Here is a 21,819-nt window from a genome sequence, read left to right as displayed (position 1 = left end):
AAAGATCTGAGGAAGTGGAAATAAAGAGAGGAGTCAGGCAAGGTTGCATACTGTCGCCCTTGTTGTTTAATGCGTACTCGGAGCAAATTATACTAGAAGCCTTGGAAGGTGAGACAGCTGGTATAAAGGTGAATGGAGTCTTGATCAACAACATCAGATATGCTGACGATACCGTAATAATAGCTGACTGTCTGAAGGATTTAGAGAGAGTTATGGACAAGATATTAAGATGTAGCGGGAAGTACGGACTTTCTCTTAATGTCAAAAAAAACCAAGTTCATGAAAATTAGCAAGAACAATGACACAAACGAAATACTGCTGGTTGGAGGTCAGCAGGTCGAAAGAGTAAAAAGATACACTTACTTAGGAACACTTATAACAGAAAACAATGACTATACCGCAGAAATAAAAACTAGAATAGAAAAAGCTCGTTCCAACTTTATAAGAATGAAAAAAGTCCTGTGCAGCAAGGATCTGACATTGCATCTCAAACTGCGATTGGCAAAATGCTATGTACACAGTGTGCTCTATTATGGGGTGGAAGCATGGACGCTAAATGCAGATGCAATGAGGCGTCTTAACTCTTTCGAGATGTGGACCTACCGAAGAATTCTGAGAGTTTCGTGGAAGGATCGTATCACCAACATCGAGGTGCTAAGAAGAATCGGTAGAGAAAAAGAAGTTGAACGTACCATCAAGGAGAGAAAGTTACAATATTTGGGACACATAATGCGAGGCGAGAAGTACAATATCTTACGATTAATAATGCAGGGGAAAATAGAAGGCAAAAGAGGCGTAGGAAGAAGACGAATCTCATGGCTGAGAAATCTGAGAGAGTGGTTTGGATGCAGCTCAAAACATCTCTTTAGAGCCGCTGTCTCCAAAGTCAAGATAGCTATGATGGTTGCCGAAATCCGCCGCGGATATGGCACTTGAAGAAGAAGAAGAAGAAAATAGGAATTGTTCTCAAACAAAAATAACAAGAGTTTATAGATATATAAACCAGGGGAAATTTAATGAAGGAAACATCACTCTTCAATTAAATTTCCCTGTTGGTTTCTTCTTTATTATCTTCTTCATTTTCCTCTTCACTTTCAACACTTTCTTCATCTTCTTCATATTCTTCATCACTGTCCATCTTGTCGAAACGATGTATATTGACATTCTGCCAATTTGTATCGAAGATAGTGAAGGTACCTTCGAAAATTAACGTTGTCCTACACATCGGACAACATTTGGAAGAACTGGAGCACCACCTGTCGATGCATTCTTTGTGAAAACAATGCCTGCAATCGGTTAGGTACAGTTCTCCAGTCAACCTACTCAGACATACGCTGCAGTCTTCCTCAAAAGTTATACCCCTAGGAAAAAAAAGTACATATTAATTCGCTGTTTGATAGGTACAATATGGTTATCGTTCATTTCATACACATATATTGAACAAAAATTTCTTTATAAAAATGCAACATTCAGAAACTGAAGATAACATTCGATTATATTGTTTCAAAAATAATTAAAGAAAACAATGATGTAAAAGCATTACCTTTCTGTACAGTCGTTGTACAATTTTTCGAAACTGAACTCATATAAATGATCCAAAGACATCTTTTTAGCTTTAAAATTATCTGTTCTGTACTTCACCACTGTTGAACTGATACTAAGCTAGTAAGCGTACCAACACACTTAAGTACTCAAATACGTCAGGCGCGGATCCAGGACCCACTTTTGGGGGGGGGGGAAAATTCTAGATTCTTCCGCCATTTTGGGACGTCATTTTTTTTTGCCGTTCATTAATATGGGTTTTCACAAAATGCATTGAAGGTGGAATGAATAGAATAAAAAATGTCCCCATTCATTTACTTGTATTTTCACATTATATGAAGTAACAAAGTGTATTAATTACATATCGATATTTATTTTGAAGTATCAAACTACTCAAACTGATTTCGTTCTTTAGTTGAACGTTTCGAAATTCAATCTAAACAATGTGAAAAGAGAATATGATTTTTATTTTCGTTCAATTATATCTGATTTATTTTATCACCTTGGTAAAAATAAATATTTCAAAAAAGGGTTAAACTGTCGTTTCTTATTTGTTGACAGATACATTCCAAGAATTATTCATCTGATAATACATTAGATAGTTAAAAATTTCAGAATGGCCGTCAACCTCATTAGGTAAGTCATTATAAATATGACAAATAAATATTTTAAATGTACCTACACTCATTAAGAGTACCTAAGTCAAACTTTTGTTGGTTATCTGATGATGCCACGTTCATTAAACCATTATTTAACTTTCTAATAGATAACAGAGGTATCCATAAGAATTTGTGAATAAACTAAATTAGGTCCTGATATCACCAACTAAATTCTTATTGTTCAGGGGTCAGTGATAAATAAATACCACGAAAAAAAAATTATAAAATAAATAAACATTTTAAAAAAACTTCAAGAAAAGCGTCTAACTTTTTCTGCTTATCTGATCACGTTATGGTCATTAAAGCATTATTTAATTATTTACTGATAGATAGTTGAATAATTCTCATACTTTCTTCTTAAAGTTATTCAACTATCTGTTTGTAATTAAAAAATGGATTAATAATTTTTTATGCATGATGTTATCAGATAAGTCACTATTGTTTGATGACTTCTTACAAGTTTTTTAAAATGTTTATTTGTCAAGCTATTATGGCTCATGAAATGGCATTTAATAATAACTTACTAATAGATGGCTGTAATTCGCTGTTTGAAAGGTACAATATGGTTATTTTCATTTCAAACACATATATGTATATCTAAATACATATTAGACATTCGAATAAAATTTTTTCCTTTTCAAATTACTCGATTGATCCTAGATAAATTTTTCCGATGAAAAGCTACAATGAGTTGTATTATTTACTTCTTGTCACAAATTTCATAGTTTTTATATTTCTCCTCAATGAAAAAGGTCACAGACATAGACAAGATAATTGTCTTGAGTCTGAATGAAAAAAACCAACAATAAAACAATCATTTATCTTTTCAGAGGCAATTACGAATTTCTTGTATAAACGACCTCAAACTGTCTTTGGATTATTATTGGATTTCGTGTTTAAACACCAAATCTTGCGTGCTTCAGGTAATTATCAAAAACTGACTGCACATATTTCAACCATCTTCAATCAAATAGACCGATAGTAGGAGAAGCTCACACGCGAATCAGCTCAAAAAAAACAGTAGGAGTGGCCTTTATCTGTGACTTCAAGGCTGTGAAAATTTTTGATTTACTTCTCGGAAAACAATTTTTTCATTTTGTTATATTTTATCCTAATTCTAAATAATACTGTGGATTGGCTTGGTTTCTACTTGTTCGAAATTCATTTTAAATCGAAAATTAAATGACAGTCATTATATTTCATCTTTTTTTTTCGTATTCCTGGTACTGTATGCATAATGGAAATTGTTTTGGAGGAAGCTAACCTTATGGTCATCAATATACATACCGGGTGTAATAGGATCATGGTACACACCCCTTATCTCCCTTAAATTTGAAGGTTATAGATTGAAATTTAGGATAATAATAATAATAATAATAGGTATTTATTTCCAGAATTGTATGTACATTACAAAATGATAAAAACAAGTCACAAATTCCTTACAAAAAAATAAATCAATGAACTAATATATCTATGATATTTGTACATGACAAAAGACTATAATAGTATATTCTAAAACAAGTTGCAGAATGGGCTCCTATTCCAACACGAATGCGAAATTCGAAAACGAGCGACGAAGGAGCGAGTTTTGGAACGCATGAGTGTTGGAATTGCCTTCTGCAACGAGTATTAGACGATATTTTCTCTATTTCAGTCAAGTTTTGCGAAATATTGTCGAAATTCAATGAAAAATTCAGATTATATATCCTAGTGACTTTTGTATTGTATCTTGGCAGTTGGTGTGACTGTTACGGAAATTGACAGATTACGGAATTTGAATATGAATCGTATGTTTCGAATTTAGACATAATTTACAATTATACATTAAATTCATGAATTATGTCTGACGAAATCGATTGAACACTACCTGAATTATGAGAGTTTGCGAATATGTATCAAATCATTTCTCTATATCCCCAAATTATATTATATTGACAATTATTGACGTTTGTTGAAATTTGATAGGATTGGACGTCAGCATAGACAACCACAAAACGAAAAATATATCTGAAAACGATGCTGTAATGAGTTCATTACAGCACTGTTTTTTAGAACTGTAATGAACTCATTACGATACAGAAATAGAGAAATTCATTTAAAGAATATGGTTCACATTTAATTAACAGTTCGAATAATTGTCTCTTGAAGAGTTTAATTTCTTTAATTGGTCTTATTTTTCTAGGTAAATAATTGAACAGTTTCATACTGATTTAGTAATTATTACGCTCTGTACTCGTTAGTCTGTGAATAGGTAATAGATATTCAATCATTATCCTGGTAGGATTCACATTTTTACAATCCTGAAAATAGGAATTGTTCTCAAACAAAAATAACAAGAGTTTATAGATATATAAACCAGGGGAAATTTAATGAAGGAAACATCACTCTTAAATTAAATTTCCCTGTTGGTTTCTTCTTTATTATCTTCTTCATTTTCCTCTTCACTTTCAACACTTTCTTCATCTTCTTCATATTCTTCATCACTGTCCATCTTGTCGAAACGATGTATATTGACATTCTGCCAATTTGTATCGAAGATAGTGAAGGTACCTTCGAAAATTAACGTTGTCCTACACATCGGACAACATTTGGAAGAACTGGAGCACCACCTGTCGATGCATTCTTTGTGAAAACAATGCCTGCAATCGGTTAGGTACAGTTCTCCAGTCAACCTACTCAGACATACGCTGCAGTCTTCCTCAAAAGTTATACCCCTAGGAAAAAAAAAGTACATATTAATTCGCTGTTTGATAGGTACAATATGGTTATCGTTCATTTCATACACATATATTGAACAAAAATTTCTTTATAAAAATGCAACATTCAGAAACTGAAGATAACATTCGATTATATTGTTTCAAAAATAATTAAAGAAAACAATGATGTAAAAGCATTACCTTTCTGTACAGTCGTTGTACAACTTTTCGAAACTGAACTCATATAAATGATCCAAAGACATCTTTTTAGCTTTAAAATTATCTGTTCTGTACTTCACCACTGTTGAACTGATACTAAGCTAGTAAGCGTACCAACACACTTAAGTACTCAAATACGTCAGGCGCGGATCCAGGACCCACTTTTGGGGGGGGGGGAAATTCTAGATTCTTCCGCCATTTTGGGACGTCATTTTTTTTTGCCGTTCATTAATATGGGTTTTCACAACATGCATTGAAGGTGGAATGAAGGATTATCAGACCAGGATAACCTCATTCGTCTTGATAGAGCACTCAAGGGAAAAGCTAGGGAAACTGTTAAAGCTCTTCTAATATCTCCAAGCAATGTTTCAAGGATAATCAATATGCTCGAGATGAATTTTGGTAGACCTGAATGGATTGTTCTATCTCTCATGGAAAAAGTGAAGAAAATCAGCCCTGTAAAAGAAGACAGTTTGGAATCCTGTATTTTTTTCTCAAACGCAGTTACTAATATGGTGGTCACGATGAGAAATGTTAATTCTTCACTATATTTGTTCAATCCGGAAATGTTAGTGAATATTGTTGAAAAACTTCCCACCATACAAAAGTACAACTGGGGAAAATATAAATATCAGAAAGATTTACAGGGAATACCAACATCCCTTGAAGATTTTGCAAATTGGTACGAAGAAGAGGTAAATTCTATGGCTTCTACAAGTAATCCATTCCAGAGAAGTAAACACATGTCAAGGAAAGAAACAGTTAGTTTTTCAAAAAAGTCCGAGCCGAGAAAGGCAGAAAATTCCAAAGTTTGTGTATTTTGCCAGAGAACGAATCATAAAATAGAGGAATGTGGTGAATTCATAGAGAAGACTATACCAGAAAGAAGACAATCAGTTATGAATTTGAGATTATGTTTTCTATGTCTCCAATTGGGTCACATGGCTAATAAATGTTTCCTCAGAACGAGATGTGGTATAATGGGTTGTAAAGGAAAGCATAGCAGTCTTCTTCATCTGGCAAGAGATCCAAACAGCTCATATCCAACTTTACAAGATAAAACAGCAGCTTCGAGTGAATTTTGTGCGAAATTGAACGATGTGGATCAAAAAACTCTGCTGAGAATAGCACCAGTTATACTTCGTGGGCCTTATAATGAAATCAAGACATTTGCCTTATTCGATGAAGGCTCCACATGCTCGATGATGGATGAAAATTTAGCTATGAAATTGAACCTCTCTGGACCCATCGTTCCACTCCGTTTTCAATGGACAAATAACATTACCCATTTCGAGGATGAATCGAAAATGGTTGATGTTGATATTTCTGCCGACAGCAATAAACAAATCTTCTATAATCTGAAAAATTTGAGGACTGTTAAAAACTTGAGTATACCAAACCAGAAAATCAATGTAGATCTTTTGTCTCAGAATATCCCACATTTGAACCGGAAAATTCTAGAGGCCGTGGAGAATGCAACTCCAGAAATTCTCATTGGCCAAGACAATTGCGGACTAATTATATCACGTCAGGTCATACAACCAAAAATGAATCAACCTATAATGTCCAAATCCAAATTAGGTTGGACTATTCATGGAGCACTCACTGATTCAACTGATGGAAATGAAATGAATCATGCAACTCTTTGTTGCCGACATATTGAAGATGATGAACTCCATCGTATGGTGAAAGATAGTTTCAAGTTAGAAGCTTTCGGAGTGAATGAAAAAATCATCAGCTCAGTAGAAGATCGCAAAGCACTTGAAATCATGAATAGCACAGCTAAAAGAATTGGTAACCGTTGGGAAATTGGACACCTTTGGAGAAATATGGATGTCGCATTTCCTGACAGCAAAGTAAACGCACTCAACCGTCTTTCCTGCATGGAGAGGAAAATGAAGAAAGATTGTGAATTCGCAAAGCAGTACCGTGAGAAGATCCAGGATTACATCAACAAGGGTTATGCAAGAAAATTAGAGTTAGAGGAGATTACAGAAAATCCGAGAAACTGGTTTTTACCACATTTTGCAGTGTGGAACGTCCATAAGCCCGGTAAAATTAGACTTGTCTTTGACGCTGCTGCAAGATCATTTGGATATAGCCTCAATGACTTTTTACTACAAGGTCCAGACTTTGTTCCTTCCTTGGTTTCCGTTTTATGGCGCTTTAGGCAGGGAAAAATTGCATTTAGTGGGGACATCAGGGAAATGTTTCACCAAGTGTTAATAAAAAAGGAAGATCGATGTGCTCAACGATTTCTTTGGCATGATGAAAATAACCTTGGTGGAATTCCGGATGTTTATGAAATGAATGTTATGATCTTCGGTGCCGTGTCTTCTCCATCCGTAGCCCAATTCATCAAGAACAGGAATGCTGAATGTTTCGAAGATAAATTCCCTGGAATAAGCAGAGCAATGAAGAGACAACATTATGTTGACGATTATTTGGATTCATGTAGCACATACGAGGAAGCTATTCAAAGAGTACGAGATGTAATTTATGTTCATAATCAAGCTGGTTTTGAAATGGTGAAATGGATTAGTAACTCCAAGAGGGTTCTAGAATCAATTCCAAAATGTCTTCGTGCTGAATCAGAAAAAAACATTAAAATTGATTCACAAGAAATCAAAAGAGTTCTTGGATTGTCTTGGTCTCCAGAAACTGACCAATTCATATATTCGCTGAACTTTCACAAAATTCCTATTGAAAAAACATCAGGATCAATAGCACCAACGAAACGGAAGGTCTTGCGGATCATCATGTCAATATTTGATCCTTTCGGGTTTTTGGCAACTTTGATCATAAAGGCGAATGTGTTTTGTGATGCGCGTGATAAGGCTTATTCCTATGTTGCTTACTTCAGAACAGAAGAAAAGGAGGATAATACTGAAACACATGTCTGCTTTGTTACTGCTGAGTATAAAGTTGCGCCATTGACTCAGCAAATCATACCCAAATTAGAGTTACAAGGAGCAGTGTTGGCATGCAGACTATCCAAGAAAATATGGGAAGAAGTTGAACATAAAATTCGCGAAACACATTATTGGACTGATTCATTGGTGGTACTTAAACAAATAAGATCCCAGTCGAGAAGGTTTCCTATGTTCGTGTCATGTCGAATAGGAGAAATCCATGAAAATGCAGATGTTTTCCAGTGGCACTGGGATCCTTCTGAAGAAAATGTAGCAGATCAGGCTACCAAAGAATTGAAAAATATCGATCTTAAACAAGATGGAGATTGGTTTAGCGGACCATCGTTTTTGGGAAAACCAAGGAAATTATGGTATTGTGAGGGTGGCAAAAATTCAAACGAAGAAAGGCATTTATAAAAGACCTGTTACGAAGCTGTGCATCCTTCCGACCACTTAGTGAAGATTTAAGTTCTTCACAGGGGGGAGAAATGTTAAGGCCAAATTCATTTTTTAATTTGACAGACGAGTGAACAGGAAATCAAGGGAGTTTAGTTTTTTGATAGTTCTGAATTGTCAAGTTTTCAAATAAAAAAGTTATTGAAGAATTTCACATTTGAATTTACACCATTATTTAACTTTCTAATAGATAACAGAGGTATCCATAAGAATTTGTGAATAAACTAAATTAGGTCCTGATATCAGCAACTAAATTCTTATTGTTCAGGGGTCAGTGATAAATAAATACCACGAAAAAAAAATTATAAAACAAATAAACATTTTAAAAAAACTTCAAGAAAAGCGTCTAACTTTTTCTGCTTATCTGATCACGTTATGGTCATTAAAGCATTATTTAATTATTTACTGATAGATAGTTGAATAATTCTCATACTTTCTTCTTAAAGTTATTCAACTATCTGTTTGTAATTAAAAAATGGATTAATAATTTTTTATGCATGATGTTATCAGATAAGTCACTATTGTTTGATGACTTCTTACAAGTTTTTTAAAATGTTTATTTGTCAAGCTATTATGGCTCATGAAATGGCATTTAATAATAACTTACTAATAGATGGCTGTAATTCGCTGTTTGAAAGGTACAATATGGTTATTTTCATTTCAAACACATATATGTATATCTAAATACATATTAGACATTCGAATAAAATTTTTTCCTTTTCAAATTACTCGATTGATCCTAGATAAATTTTTCCGATGAAAAGCTACAATGAGTTGTATTATTTACTTCTTGTCACAAATTTCATAGTTTTTATATTTCTCCTCAATGAAAAAGGTCACAGACATAGACAAGATAATTGTCTTGAGTCTGAATGAAAAAAACCAACAATAAAACAATAATTTATCTTTTCAGAGGCAATTACGAATTTCTTGTATAAACGACCTCAAACTGTCTTTGGATTATTATTGGATTTCGTGTTTAAACACCAAATCTTGCGTGCTTCAGGTAATTATCAAAAACTGACTGCACATATTTCAACCATCTTCAATCAAATAGACCGATAGTAGGAGAAGCTCACACGCGAATCAGCTCAAAAAAAACAGTAGGAGTGGCCTTTATCTGTGACTTCAAGGCAGTGAAAATTTTTGATTTACTTCTCGGAAAACAATTTTTTCATTTTGTTATATTTTATCCTAATTCTAAATAATACTGTGGATTGGCTTGGTTTCTACTTGTTCGAAATTCATTTTAAATCGAAAATTAAATGACAGTCATTATATTTCATCTTTTTTTTTCGTATTCCTGGTACTGTATGCATAATGGAAACTGTTTTGGAGGAAGCTAACCTTATGGTCATCAATATACATACCGGGTGTAATAGGATCATGGTACACACCCCTTATCTCCCTTGAATTTGAAGGTTATAGATTGAAATTTAGGATAATAATAATAATAATAATAGGTATTTATTTCCAGAATTGTATGTACATTACAAAATGATAAAAACAAGTCACAAATTCCTTACAAAAAAATAAATCAATGAACTAATATATCTATGATATTTGTACATGACAAAAGACTATAAATTCATTTAAAGAATATGGTTCACATTTAATTAACAGTTCGAATAATTGTCTCTTGAAGAGTTTAATTTCTTTAATTGATCTTATTTTTCTAGGTAAATGATTGAACAGTTTCATACTGATTTAGTAATTATTACGCTCTGTACTCGTTAGTCTGTGAATAGGTAATAGATATTCAATCATTATCCTGGTAGGATTCACATTTTTACAATCCTGAAAATAGGAATTGTTCTCAAACAAAAATAACAAGAGTTTATAGATATATAAACCAGGGGAAATTTAATGAAGGAAACATCACTCTTAAATTAAATTTCCCTGTTGGTTTCTTCTTTATTATCTTCTTCATTTTCCTCTTCACTTTCAACACTTTCTTCATTTTCTTCATATTCTTCATCACTGTCCATCTTGTCGAAACGATGTATATTGACATTCTGCCAATTTGTATCGAAGATAGTGAAGGTACTTTCGAAAATTAACGTTGTCCTACACATCGGACAACATTTGGAAGAACTGGAGCACCACCTGTCGATGCATTCTTTGTGAAAACAATGCCTGCAATCGGTTAGGTACAGTTCTCCAGTCAACCTACTCAGACATACGCTGCAGTCTTCCTCAAAAGTTATACCCCTAGGAAAAAAAAAGTACATATTAATTCGCTGTTTGATAGGTACAATATGGTTATCGTTCATTTCATACACATATATTGAACGAAAATTTCTTTATAAAAATGCAACATTCAGAAACTGAAGATAACATTCGATTATATTGTTTCAAAAATAATTAAAGAAAACAATGATGTAAAAGCATTACCTTTCTGTACAGTCGTTGTACAACTTTTCGAAACTGAACTCATATAAATGATCCAAAGACATCTTTTTAGCTTTAAAATTATCTGTTCTGTACTTCACCACTGTTGAACTGATACTAAGCTAGTAAGCGTACCAACACACTTAAGTACTCAAATACGTCAGGCGCGGATCCAGGACCCACTTTTGGGGGGGGGGAAAATTCTAGATTCTTCCGCCATTTTGGGACGTCATTTTTTTTTGCCGTTCATTAATATGGGTTTTCACAAAATGCATTGAAGGTGGAATGAATAGAATAAAAAATGTCCCCATTCATTTACTTGTATTTTCACATTATATGAAGTAACAAAGTGTATTAATTACATATCGATATTTATTTTGAAGTATCAAACTACTCAAACTGATTTCGAAATTCAATCTAAACAATGTGAAAAGAGAATATGATTTTTATTTTCGTTCAATTATATCTGATTTATTTTATCACCTTGGTAAAAATAAATATTTCAAAAAAGGGTTAAACTGTCGTTTCTTATTTGTTGACAGATACATTCCAAGAATTATTCATCTGATAATACATTAGATAGTTAAAATTTTCAGAATGGCCGTCAACCTCATTAGGTAAGTCATTATAAATATGACAAATAAATATTTTAAATGTACCTACACTCATTAAGAGTACCTAAGTCAAACTTTTGTTGGTTATCTGATGATGCCACGTTCATTAAACCATTATTTAACTTTCTAATAGATAACAGAGGTATCCATAAGAATTTGTGAATAAACTAAATTAGGTCCTGATATCAGCAACTAAATTCTTATTGTTCAGGGGTCAGTGATAAATAAATACCACGAAAAAAAAATTATAAAACAAATAAACATTTTAAAAAAACTTCAAGAAAAGCGTCTAACTTTTTCTGCTTATCTGATCACGTTATGGTCATTAAAACATTATTTAATTATTTACTGATAGATAGTTGAATAATTCTCATACTTTCTTCTTAAAGTTATTCAACTATCTGTTTGTAATTAAAAAATGGATTAATAATTTTTTATGCATGATGTTATCAGATAAGTCACTATTGTTTGATGACTTCTTACAAGTTTTTTAAAATGTTTATTTGTCAAGCTATTATGGCTCATGAAATGGCATTTAATAATAACTTACTAATAGATGGCTGTAATTCGCTGTTTGAAAGGTACAATATGGTTATTTTCATTTCAAACACATATATGTATATCTAAATACATATTAGACATTCGAATAAAATTTTTTCCTTTTCAAATTACTCGATTGATCCTAGATAAATTTTTTCGATGAAAAGCTACAATGAGTTGTATTATTTACTTCTTGTCACAAATTTCATAGTTTTTATATTTCTCCTCAATGAAAAAGGTCACAGACATAGACAAGATAATTGTCTTGAGTCTGAATGAAAAAAACCAACAATAAAACAATCATTTATCTTTTCAGAGGCAATTACGAATTTCTTGTATAAACGACCTCAAACTGTCTTTGGATTATTATTGGATTTCGTGTTTAAGCACCAAATCTTGCGTGCTTCAGGTAATTATCAAAAACTGACTGCACATATTTCAACCATCTTCAATCAAATAGACCGATAGTAGGAGAAGCTCACACGCGAATCAGCTCAAAAAAAACAGTAGGAGTGGCCTTTATCTGTGACTTCAAGGCTGTGAAAATTTTTGATTTACTTCTCGGAAAACAATTTTTTCATTTTGTTATCTTTTATTCTAATTCTAAATAATACTGTGGATTGGATTGGTTTCTACTTGTTCGAAATTCATTTTAAATCGAAAATTAAATGACAGTCATTATATTTCATCTTTTTTTTCGTATTCCTGGTACTGTATCCATAATGGAAACTGTTTTGGAGGAAGCTAACCTTATGGTCATCAATATACATACCGGGTGTAAAAGGATCATGGTACACACCCCTTATCTCCCTTAAATTTGAAGGTTATAGATTGAAATTTAGGATAATAATAATAATAATAATAGGTATTTATTTCCAGAATTGTATGTTCATTACAAAATGATAAAAACAAGTCACAAATTCCTTACAAAAAAATAAATCAATGAACTAATATATCTATGATATTTGTACATGACAAAAGACTATAAATTCATTTAAAGGATATGGTTCACATTTAATTAACAGTTCGAATAATTGTCTCTTGAAGAGTTTAATTTCTTTAATTGATCTTATTTTTCTAGGTAAATGATTGAACAGTTTCATACTGATTTAGTAATTATTACGCTCTGTACTCGTTAGTCTGTGAATAGGTAATAGATATTCAATCATTATCCTGGTAGGATTCACATTTTTACAATCCTGAAAATAGGAATTGTTCTCAAACAAAAATAACAAGAGTTTATAGATATATAAACCAGGGGAAATTTAATGAAGGAAACATCACTCTTAAATCAAATTTCCCTGTTGGTTTCTTCTTTATTATCTTCTTCATTTTCCTCTTCACTTTCAACACTTTCTTCATCTTCTTCATATTCTTCATCACTGTCCATCTTGTCGAAACGATGTATATTGACATTCTGCCAATTTGTATCGAAGATAGTGAAGGTACCTTCGAAAATTAACGTTGTCCTACACATCGGACAACATTTGGAAGAACTGGAGCACCACCTGTCGATGCATTCTTTGTGAAAACAATGCCTGCAATCGGTTAGGTACAGTTCTCCAGTCAACCTACTCAGACATACGCTGCAGTCTTCCTCAAAAGTTATACCCCTAGGAAAAAAAAAGTACATATTAATTCGCTGTTTGATAGGTACAATATGGTTATCGTTCATTTCATACACATATATTGAACAAAAATTTCTTTATAAAAATGCAACATTCAGAAACTGAAGAAAACATTCGATTATATTGTTTCAAAAATAATTAAAGAAAACAATGATGTAAAAGCATTACCTTTCTGTACAGTCGTTGTACAACTTTTCGAAACTGAACTCATATAAATGATCCAAAGACATCTTTTTAGCTTTGAAATTATCTGTTCTGTACTTCACCACTGTTGAACTGATACTAAGCTAGTAAGCGTACCAACACACTTAAGTACTCAAATACGTCAGGCGCGGATCCAGGACCCACTTTTGGGGGGGGGGAAAATTCTAGATTCTTCCGCCATTTTGGGACGTCATTTTTTTTTGCCGTTCATTAATATGGGTTTTCACAAAATGCATTGAAGGTGGAATGAATAGAATAAAAAATGTCCCCATTCATTTACTTGTATTTTCACATTATATAAAGTAACAAAGTGTATTAATTACATATCGATATTTATTTTGAAGTATCAAACTACTCAAACTGATTTCGTTCTTTAGTTGAACGTTTCGAAATTCAATCTAAACAATGTGAAAAGAGAATATGATTTTTATTTTCGTTCAATTATATCTGATTTATTTTATCACCTTGGTAAAAATAAATATTTCAAAAAAGGGTTAAACTGTCGTTTCTTATTTGTTGACAGATACATTCCAAGAATTATTCATCTGATAATACATTAGATAGTTAAAATTTTCAGAATGGCCGTCAACCTCATTAGGTAAGTCATTATAAATATGACAAATAAATATTTTAAATGTACCTACACTCATTAAGAGTACCTAAGTCAAACTTTTGTTGGTTATCTGATGATGCCACGTTCATTAAACCATTATTTAACTTTCTAATAGATAACAGAGGTATCCATAAGAATTTGTGAATAAACTAAATTAGGTCCTGATATCAGCAACTAAATTCTTATTGTTCAGGGGTCAGTGATAAATAAATACCACGAAAAAAAAATTATAAAACAAATAAACATTTTAAAAAAACTTCAAGAAAAGCGTCTAACTTTTTCTGCTTATCTGATCACGTTATGGTCATTAAAGCATTATTTAATTATTTACTGATAGATAGTTGAATAATTCTCATACTTTCTTCTTAAAGTTATTCAACTATCTGTTTGTAATTAAAAAATGGATTAATAATTTTTTATGCATGATGTTATCAGATAAGTCACTATTGTTTGATGACTTCTTACAAGTTTTTTAAAATGTTTATTTGTCAAGCTATTATGGCTCATGAAATGGCATTTAATAATAACTTACTAATAGATGGCTGTAATTCGCTCTTTGAAAGGTACAATATGGTTATTTTCATTTCAAACACATATATGTATATGTAAATACATATTAGACATTCGAATAAAATTTTTTCCTTTTCAAATTACTCGATTGATCCTAGATAAATTTTTCCGATGAAAAGCTACAATGAGTTGTATTATTTACTTCTTGTCACAAATTTCATAGTTTTTATATTTCTCCTCAATGAAAAAGGTCACAGACATAGACAAGATAATAGTCTTGAGTCTGAATGAAAAAAACCAACAATAAAACAATCATTTATCTTTTCAGAGGCAATTACGAATTTCTTGTATAAACGACCTCAAACTGTCTTTGGATTATTATTGGATTTCGTGTTTAAGCACCAAATCTTGCGTGCTTCAGGTAATTATCAAAAACTGACTGCACATATTTCAACCATCTTCAATCAAATAGACCGATAGTAGGAGAAGCTCACACGCGAATCAGCTCAAAAAAAACAGTAGGAGTGGCCTTTATCTGTGACTTCAAGGCTGTGAAAATTTTTGATTTACTTCTCGGAAAACAATTTTTTCATTTTGTTATATTTTATCCTAATTCTAAATAATACTGTGGATTGGCTTGGTTTCTACTTGTTCGAAATTCATTTTAAATCGAAAATTAAATGACAGTCATTATATTTCATCTTTTTTTTTCGTATTCCTGGTACTGTATGCATAATGGAAACTGTTTTGGAGGAAGCTAACCTTATGGTCATCAATATACATACCGGGTGTAATAGGATCATGGTACACACCCCTTATCTCCCTTAAATTTGAAGGTTATAGATTGAAATTTAGGATAATAATAATAATAATAATAGGTATTTATTTCCAGAATTGTATGTACATTACAAAATGATAAAAACAAGTCACAAATTCCTTACAAAAAAATAAATCAATGAACTAATATATCTATGATATTTGTACATGACAAAAGACTATAAATTCATTTAAAGAATATGGTTCACATTTAATTAACAGTTCGAATAATTGTCTCTTGAAGAGTTTAATTTCTTTAATTGATCTTATTTTTCTAGGTAAATAATTGAACAGTTTCATACTGATTTAGTAATTATTACGCTCTGTACTCGTTAGTCTGTGAATAGGTAATAGATATTCAATCATTATCCTGGTAGGATTCACATTTTTACAATCCTGAAAATAGGAATTGTTCTCAAACAAAAATAACAAGAGTTTATAGATATATAAACCAGGGGAAATTTAATGAAGGAAACATCACTCTTAAATTAAATTTCCCTGTTGGTTTCTTCTTTATTATCTTCTTCATTTTCCTCTTCACTTTCAACACTTTCTTCATCTTCTTCATATTCTTCATCACTGTCCATCTTGTCGAAACGATGTATATTGACATTCTGCCAATTTGTATCGAAGATAGTGAAGGTACCTTCGAAAATTAACGTTGTCCTACACATCGGACAACATTTGGAAGAACTGGAGCACCACCTGTCGATGCATTCTTTGTGAAAACAATGCCTGCAATCGGTTAGGTACAGTTCTCCAGTCAACCTACTCAGACATACGCTGCAGTCTTCCTCAAAAGTTATACCCCTAGGAAAAAAAAAGTACATATTAATTCGCTGTTTGATAGGTACAATATGGTTATCTTTCATTTCATACACATATATTGAACAAAAATTTCTTTATAAAAATGCAACATTCAGAAACTGAAGATAACATTCGATTATATTGTTTCAAAAATAATTAAAGAAAACAATGATGTAAAAGCATTACCTTTCTGTACAGTCGTTGTACAACTTTTCGAAACTGAACTCATATAAATGATCCAAAGACATCTTTTTAGCTTTAAAATTATCTGTTCTGTACTTCACCACTGTTGAACTGATACTAAGCTAGTAAGCGTACCAACACACTTAAGTACTCAAATACGTCAGGCGCGGATCCAGGACCCACTTTTGGGGGGGGGGGAAATTCTAGATTCTTCCGCCATTTTGGGACGTCATTTTTTTTTGCCGTTCATTAATATGGGTTTTCACAACATGCATTGAAGGTGGAATGAAGGATTATCAGACCAGGATAACCTCATTCGTCTTGATAGAGCACTCAAGGGAAAAGCTAGGGAAACTGTTAAAGCTCTTCTAATATCTCCAAGCAATGTTTCAAGGATAATCAATATGCTCGAGATGAATTTTGGTAGACCTGAATGGATTGTTCTATCTCTCATGGAAAAAGTGAAGAAAATCAGCCCTGTAAAAGAAGACAGTTTGGAATCCTGTATTTTTTTCTCAAACGCAGTTACTAATATGGTGGTCACGATGAGAAATGTTAATTCTTCACTATATTTGTTCCATCCGGAAATGTTAGTGAATATTGTTGAAAAACTTCCCACCATACAAAAGTACAACTGGGGAAAATATAAATATCAGAAAGATTTACAGGGAATACCAACATCCCTTGAAGATTTTGCAAATTGGTACGAAGAAGAGGTAAATTCTATGGCTTCTACAAGTAATCCATTCCAGAGAAGTAAACACATGTCAAGGAAAGAAACAGTTAGTTTTTCAAAAAAGTCCGAGCCGAGAAAGGCAGAAAATTCCAAAGTTTGTGTATTTTGCCAGAGAACGAATCATAAAATAGAGGAATGTGGTGAATTCATAGAGAAGACTATACCAGAAAGAAGACAATCAGTTATGAATTTGAGATTATGTTTTCTATGTCTCCAATTGGGTCACATGGCTAATAAATGTTTCCTCAGAACGAGATGTGGTATAATGGGTTGTAAAGGAAAGCATAGCAGTCTTCTTCATCTGGCAAGAGATCCAAACAGCTCATATCCAACTTTACAAGATAAAACAGCAGCTTCGAGTGAATTTTGTGCGAAATTGAACGATGTGGATCAAAAAACTCTGCTGAGAATAGCACCAGTTATACTTCGTGGGCCTTATAATGAAATCAAGACATTTGCCTTATTCGATGAAGGCTCCACATGCTCGATGATGGATGAAAATTTAGCTATGAAATTGAACCTCTCTGGACCCATCGTTCCACTCCGTTTTCAATGGACAAATAACATTACCCATTTCGATGATGAATCGAAAATGGTTGATGTTGATATTTCTGCCGACAGCAATAAACAAATCTTCTATAATCTGAAAAATTTGAGGACTGTTAAAAACTTGAGTATACCAAACCAGAAAATCAATGTAGATCTTTTGTCTCAGAATTTCCCACATTTGAACCGGAAAATTCTAGAGGCCGTGGAGAATGCAACTCCAGAAATTCTCATTGGCCAAGACAATTGCGGACTAATTATACCACGTCAGGTCATACAACCAAAAATGAATCAACCTATAATGTCCAAATCCAAATTAGGTTGGACTATTCATGGAGCACTCACTGATTCAACTGATGGAAATGAAATGAATCATGCAACTCTTTGTTGCCGACATATTGAAGATGATGAACTCCATCGTATGGTGAAAGATAGTTTCAAGTTAGAAGCTTTCGGAGTGAATGAAAAAATCATCAGCTCAGTAGAAGATCGCAAAGCACTTGAAATCATGAATAGCACAGCTAAAAGAATTGGTAACCGTTGGGAAATTGGACACCTTTGGAGAAATATGGATGTCGCATTTCCTGACAGCAAAGTAAACGCACTCAACCGTCTTTCCTGCATGGAGAGGAAAATGAAGAAAGATTGTGAATTCGCAAAGCAGTACCGTGAGAAGATCCAGGATTACATCAACAAGGGTTATGCAAGAAAATTAGAGTTAGAGGAGATTACAGAAAATCCGAGAAACTGGTTTTTACCACATTTTGCAGTGTGGAACGTCCATAAGCCCGGTAAAATTAGACTTGTCTTTGACGCTGCTGCAAGATCATTTGGATATAGCCTCAATGACTTTTTACTACAAGGTCCAGACTTTGTTCCTTCCTTGGTTTCCGTTTTATGGCGCTTTAGGCAGGGAAAAATTGCATTTAGTGGGGACATCAGGGAAATGTTTCACCAAGTGTTAATAAAAAAGGAAGATCGATGTGCTCAACGATTTCTTTGGCATGATGAAAATAACCTTGGTGGAATTCCGGATGTTTATGAAATGAATGTTATGATCTTCGGTGCCGTGTCTTCTCCATCCGTAGCCCAATTCATCAAGAACAGGAATGCTGAATGTTTCGAAGATAAATTCCCTGGAATAAGCAGAGCAATGAAGAGACAACATTATGTTGACGATTATTTGGATTCATGTAGCACATACGAGGAAGCTATTCAAAGAGTACGAGATGTAATTTATGTTCATAATCAAGTTGGTTTTGAAATGGTGAAATGGATTAGTAACTCCAAGAGCGTTCTAGAATCAATTCCAAAATGTCTTCGTGCTGAATCAGAAAAAAACATTAAAATTGATTCACAAGAAATCAAAAGAGTTCTTGGATTGTCTTGGTCTCCAGAAACTGACCAATTCATATATTCGCTGAACTTTCACAAAATTCCTATTGAAAAAACATCAGGATCAATAGCACCAACGAAACGGAAGGTCTTGCGGATCATCATGTCAATATTTGATCCTTTCGGGTTTTTGGCAACTTTGATCATAAAGGCGAATGTGTTTTGTGATGCGCGTGATAAGGCTTATTCCTATGTTGCTTACTTCAGAACAGAAGAAAAGGAGGATAATACTGAAACACATGTCTGCTTTGTTACTGCTGAGTATAAAGTTGCGCCATTGACTCAGCAAATCATACCCAAATTAGAGTTACAAGGAGCAGTGTTGGCATGCAGACTATCCAAGAAAATATGGGAAGAAGTTGAACATAAAATTCGCGAAACACATTATTGGACTGATTCATTGGTGGTACTTAAACAAATAAGATCCCAGTCGAGAAGGTTTCCTATGTTCGTGTCATGTCGAATAGGAGAAATCCATGAAAATGCAGATGTTTTCCAGTGGCACTGGGATCCTTCTGAAGAAAATGTAGCAGATCAGGCTACCAAAGAATTGAAAAATATCGATCTTAAACAAGATGGAGATTGGTTTAGCGGACCATCGTTTTTGGGAAAACCAAGGAAATTATGGTATTGTGAGGGTGGCAAAAATTCAAACGAAGAAAGGCATTTATAAAAGACCTGTTACGAAGCTGTGCATCCTTCCGACCACTTAGTGAAGATTTAAGTTCTTCACAGGGGGGAGAAATGTTAAGGCCAAATTCATTTTTTAATTTGACAGACGAGTGAACAGGAAATCAAGGGAGTTTAGTTTTTTGATAGTTCTGAATTGTCAAGTTTTCAAATAAAAAAGTTATTGAAGAATATCACATTTGAATTTACACCATTATTTAACTTTCTAATAGATAACAGAGGTATCCATAAGAATTTGTGAATAAACTAAATTAGGTCCTGATATCAGCAACTAAATTCTTATTGTTCAGGGGTCAGTGATAAATAAATACCACGAAAAAAAAATTATAAAACAAATAAACATTTTAAAAAAACTTCAAGAAAAGCGTCTAACTTTTTCTGCTTATCTGATCACGTTATGGTCATTAAAACATTATTTAATTATTTACCGATAGATAGTTGAATAATTCTCATACTTTCTTCTTAAAGTTATTCAACTATCTGTTTGTAATTAAAAAATGGATTAATAATTTTTTATGCATGATGTTATCAGATAAGTCACTATTGTTTGATGACTTCTTACAAGTTTTTTAAAATGTTTATTTGTCAAGCTATTATGGCTCATGAAATGGCATTTAATAATAACTTACTAATAGATGGCTGTAATTCGCTGTTTGAAAGATACAATATGGTTATTTTCATTTCAAACACATATATGTATATCTAAATACATATTAGACATTCGAATAAAATTTTTTCCTTTTCAAATTACTCGATTGATCCTAGATAAATTTTTTCGATGAAAAGCTACAATGAGTTGTATTATTTACTTCTTGTCACAAATTTCATAGTTTTTATATTTCTCCTCAATGAAAAAGGTCACAGACATAGACAAGATAATTGTCTTGAGTCTGAATGAAAAAAACCAACAATAAAACAATCATTTATCTTTTCAGAGGCAATTACGAATTTCTTGTATAAACGACCTCAAACTGTCTTTGGATTATTATTGGATTTCGTGTTTAAACACCAAATCTTGCGTGCTTCAGGTAATTATCAAAAACTGACTGCACATATTTCAACCATCTTCAATCAAATAGACCGATAGTAGGAGAAGCTCACACGCGAATCAGCTCAAAAAAAACAGTAGGAGTGGCCTTTATCTGTGACTTCAAGGCTGTGAAAATTTTTGATTTACTTCTCGGAAAACAATTTTTTCATTTTGTTATATTTTATCCTAATTCTAAATAATACTGTGGATTGGCTTGGTTTCTACTTGTTCGAAATTCATTTTAAATCGAAAATTAAATGACAGTCATTATATTTCATCTTTTTTTTTCGTATTCCTGGTACTGTATGCATAATGGAAACTGTTTTGGAGGAAGCTAACCTTATGGTCATCAATATACATACCGGGTGTAATAGGATCATGGTACACACCCCTTATCTCCCTTAAATTTGAAGGTTATAGATTGAAATTTAGGATAATAATAATAATAATAATAGGTATTTATTTCCAGAATTGTATGTTCATTACAAAATGATAAAAACAAGTCACAAATTCCTTACAAAAAAATAAATCAATGAACTAATATATCTATGATATTTGTACATGACAAAAGACTATAAATTCATTTAAAGAATATGGTTCACATTTAATTAACAGTTCGAATAATTGTCTCT

The 21,819-nt window shown here is 32.7% G+C and overlaps 2 protein-coding genes across 2 annotated transcripts; both read left to right on the top strand.

The window, feature by feature from the left end:
- The first annotated feature begins 447 nt into the window (after positions 1-447).
- Positions 448-8,445, top strand: LOC123673398. Its single transcript, XM_045607884.1, has 2 exons — positions 448-743; positions 5,376-8,445. Exons 1-2 carry the CDS (start codon positions 448-450, stop codon positions 8,443-8,445), a joined length of 3,366 nt encoding a protein of 1,121 aa, XP_045463840.1.
- An 8,749-nt stretch (positions 8,446-17,194) lies between these two features.
- On the top strand, positions 17,195-20,140 carry LOC123673397. The gene has a single exon (XM_045607883.1). It carries the CDS (start codon positions 17,195-17,197, stop codon positions 20,138-20,140), a length of 2,946 nt encoding a protein of 981 aa, XP_045463839.1.
- The last annotated feature ends 1,679 nt before the right edge of the window (positions 20,141-21,819 follow it).

Source organism: Harmonia axyridis, chromosome 2 (genome assembly GCF_914767665.1).
Source record: "Harmonia axyridis chromosome 2, icHarAxyr1.1, whole genome shotgun sequence".
Taxonomy (NCBI): domain Eukaryota; kingdom Metazoa; phylum Arthropoda; class Insecta; order Coleoptera; family Coccinellidae; genus Harmonia; species Harmonia axyridis.
Note: the sequence above shows the minus strand (reverse complement) of the source record. Positions and strands in the feature narration are given on the sequence as shown.

What these genes read in the sequence shown, in the direction of transcription:
- LOC123673398 (XM_045607884.1), top strand. Translation starts at nt 448, where the DNA reads ATGAAAAAAGTCCTGTGCAGCAAGGATCTGACATTGCATCTCAAACTG. An exon ending in CACATAATGCGAGGCGAGAA is followed by an intron (nt 744 to 5,375) that starts GTACAATATCTT and finishes CATGCATTGAAG; the next exon opens with GTGGAATGAAGGATTATCAG.
- LOC123673397 (XM_045607883.1), top strand. Translation starts at nt 17,195, where the DNA reads ATGCTCGAGATGAATTTTGGTAGACCTGAATGGATTGTTCTATCTCTC.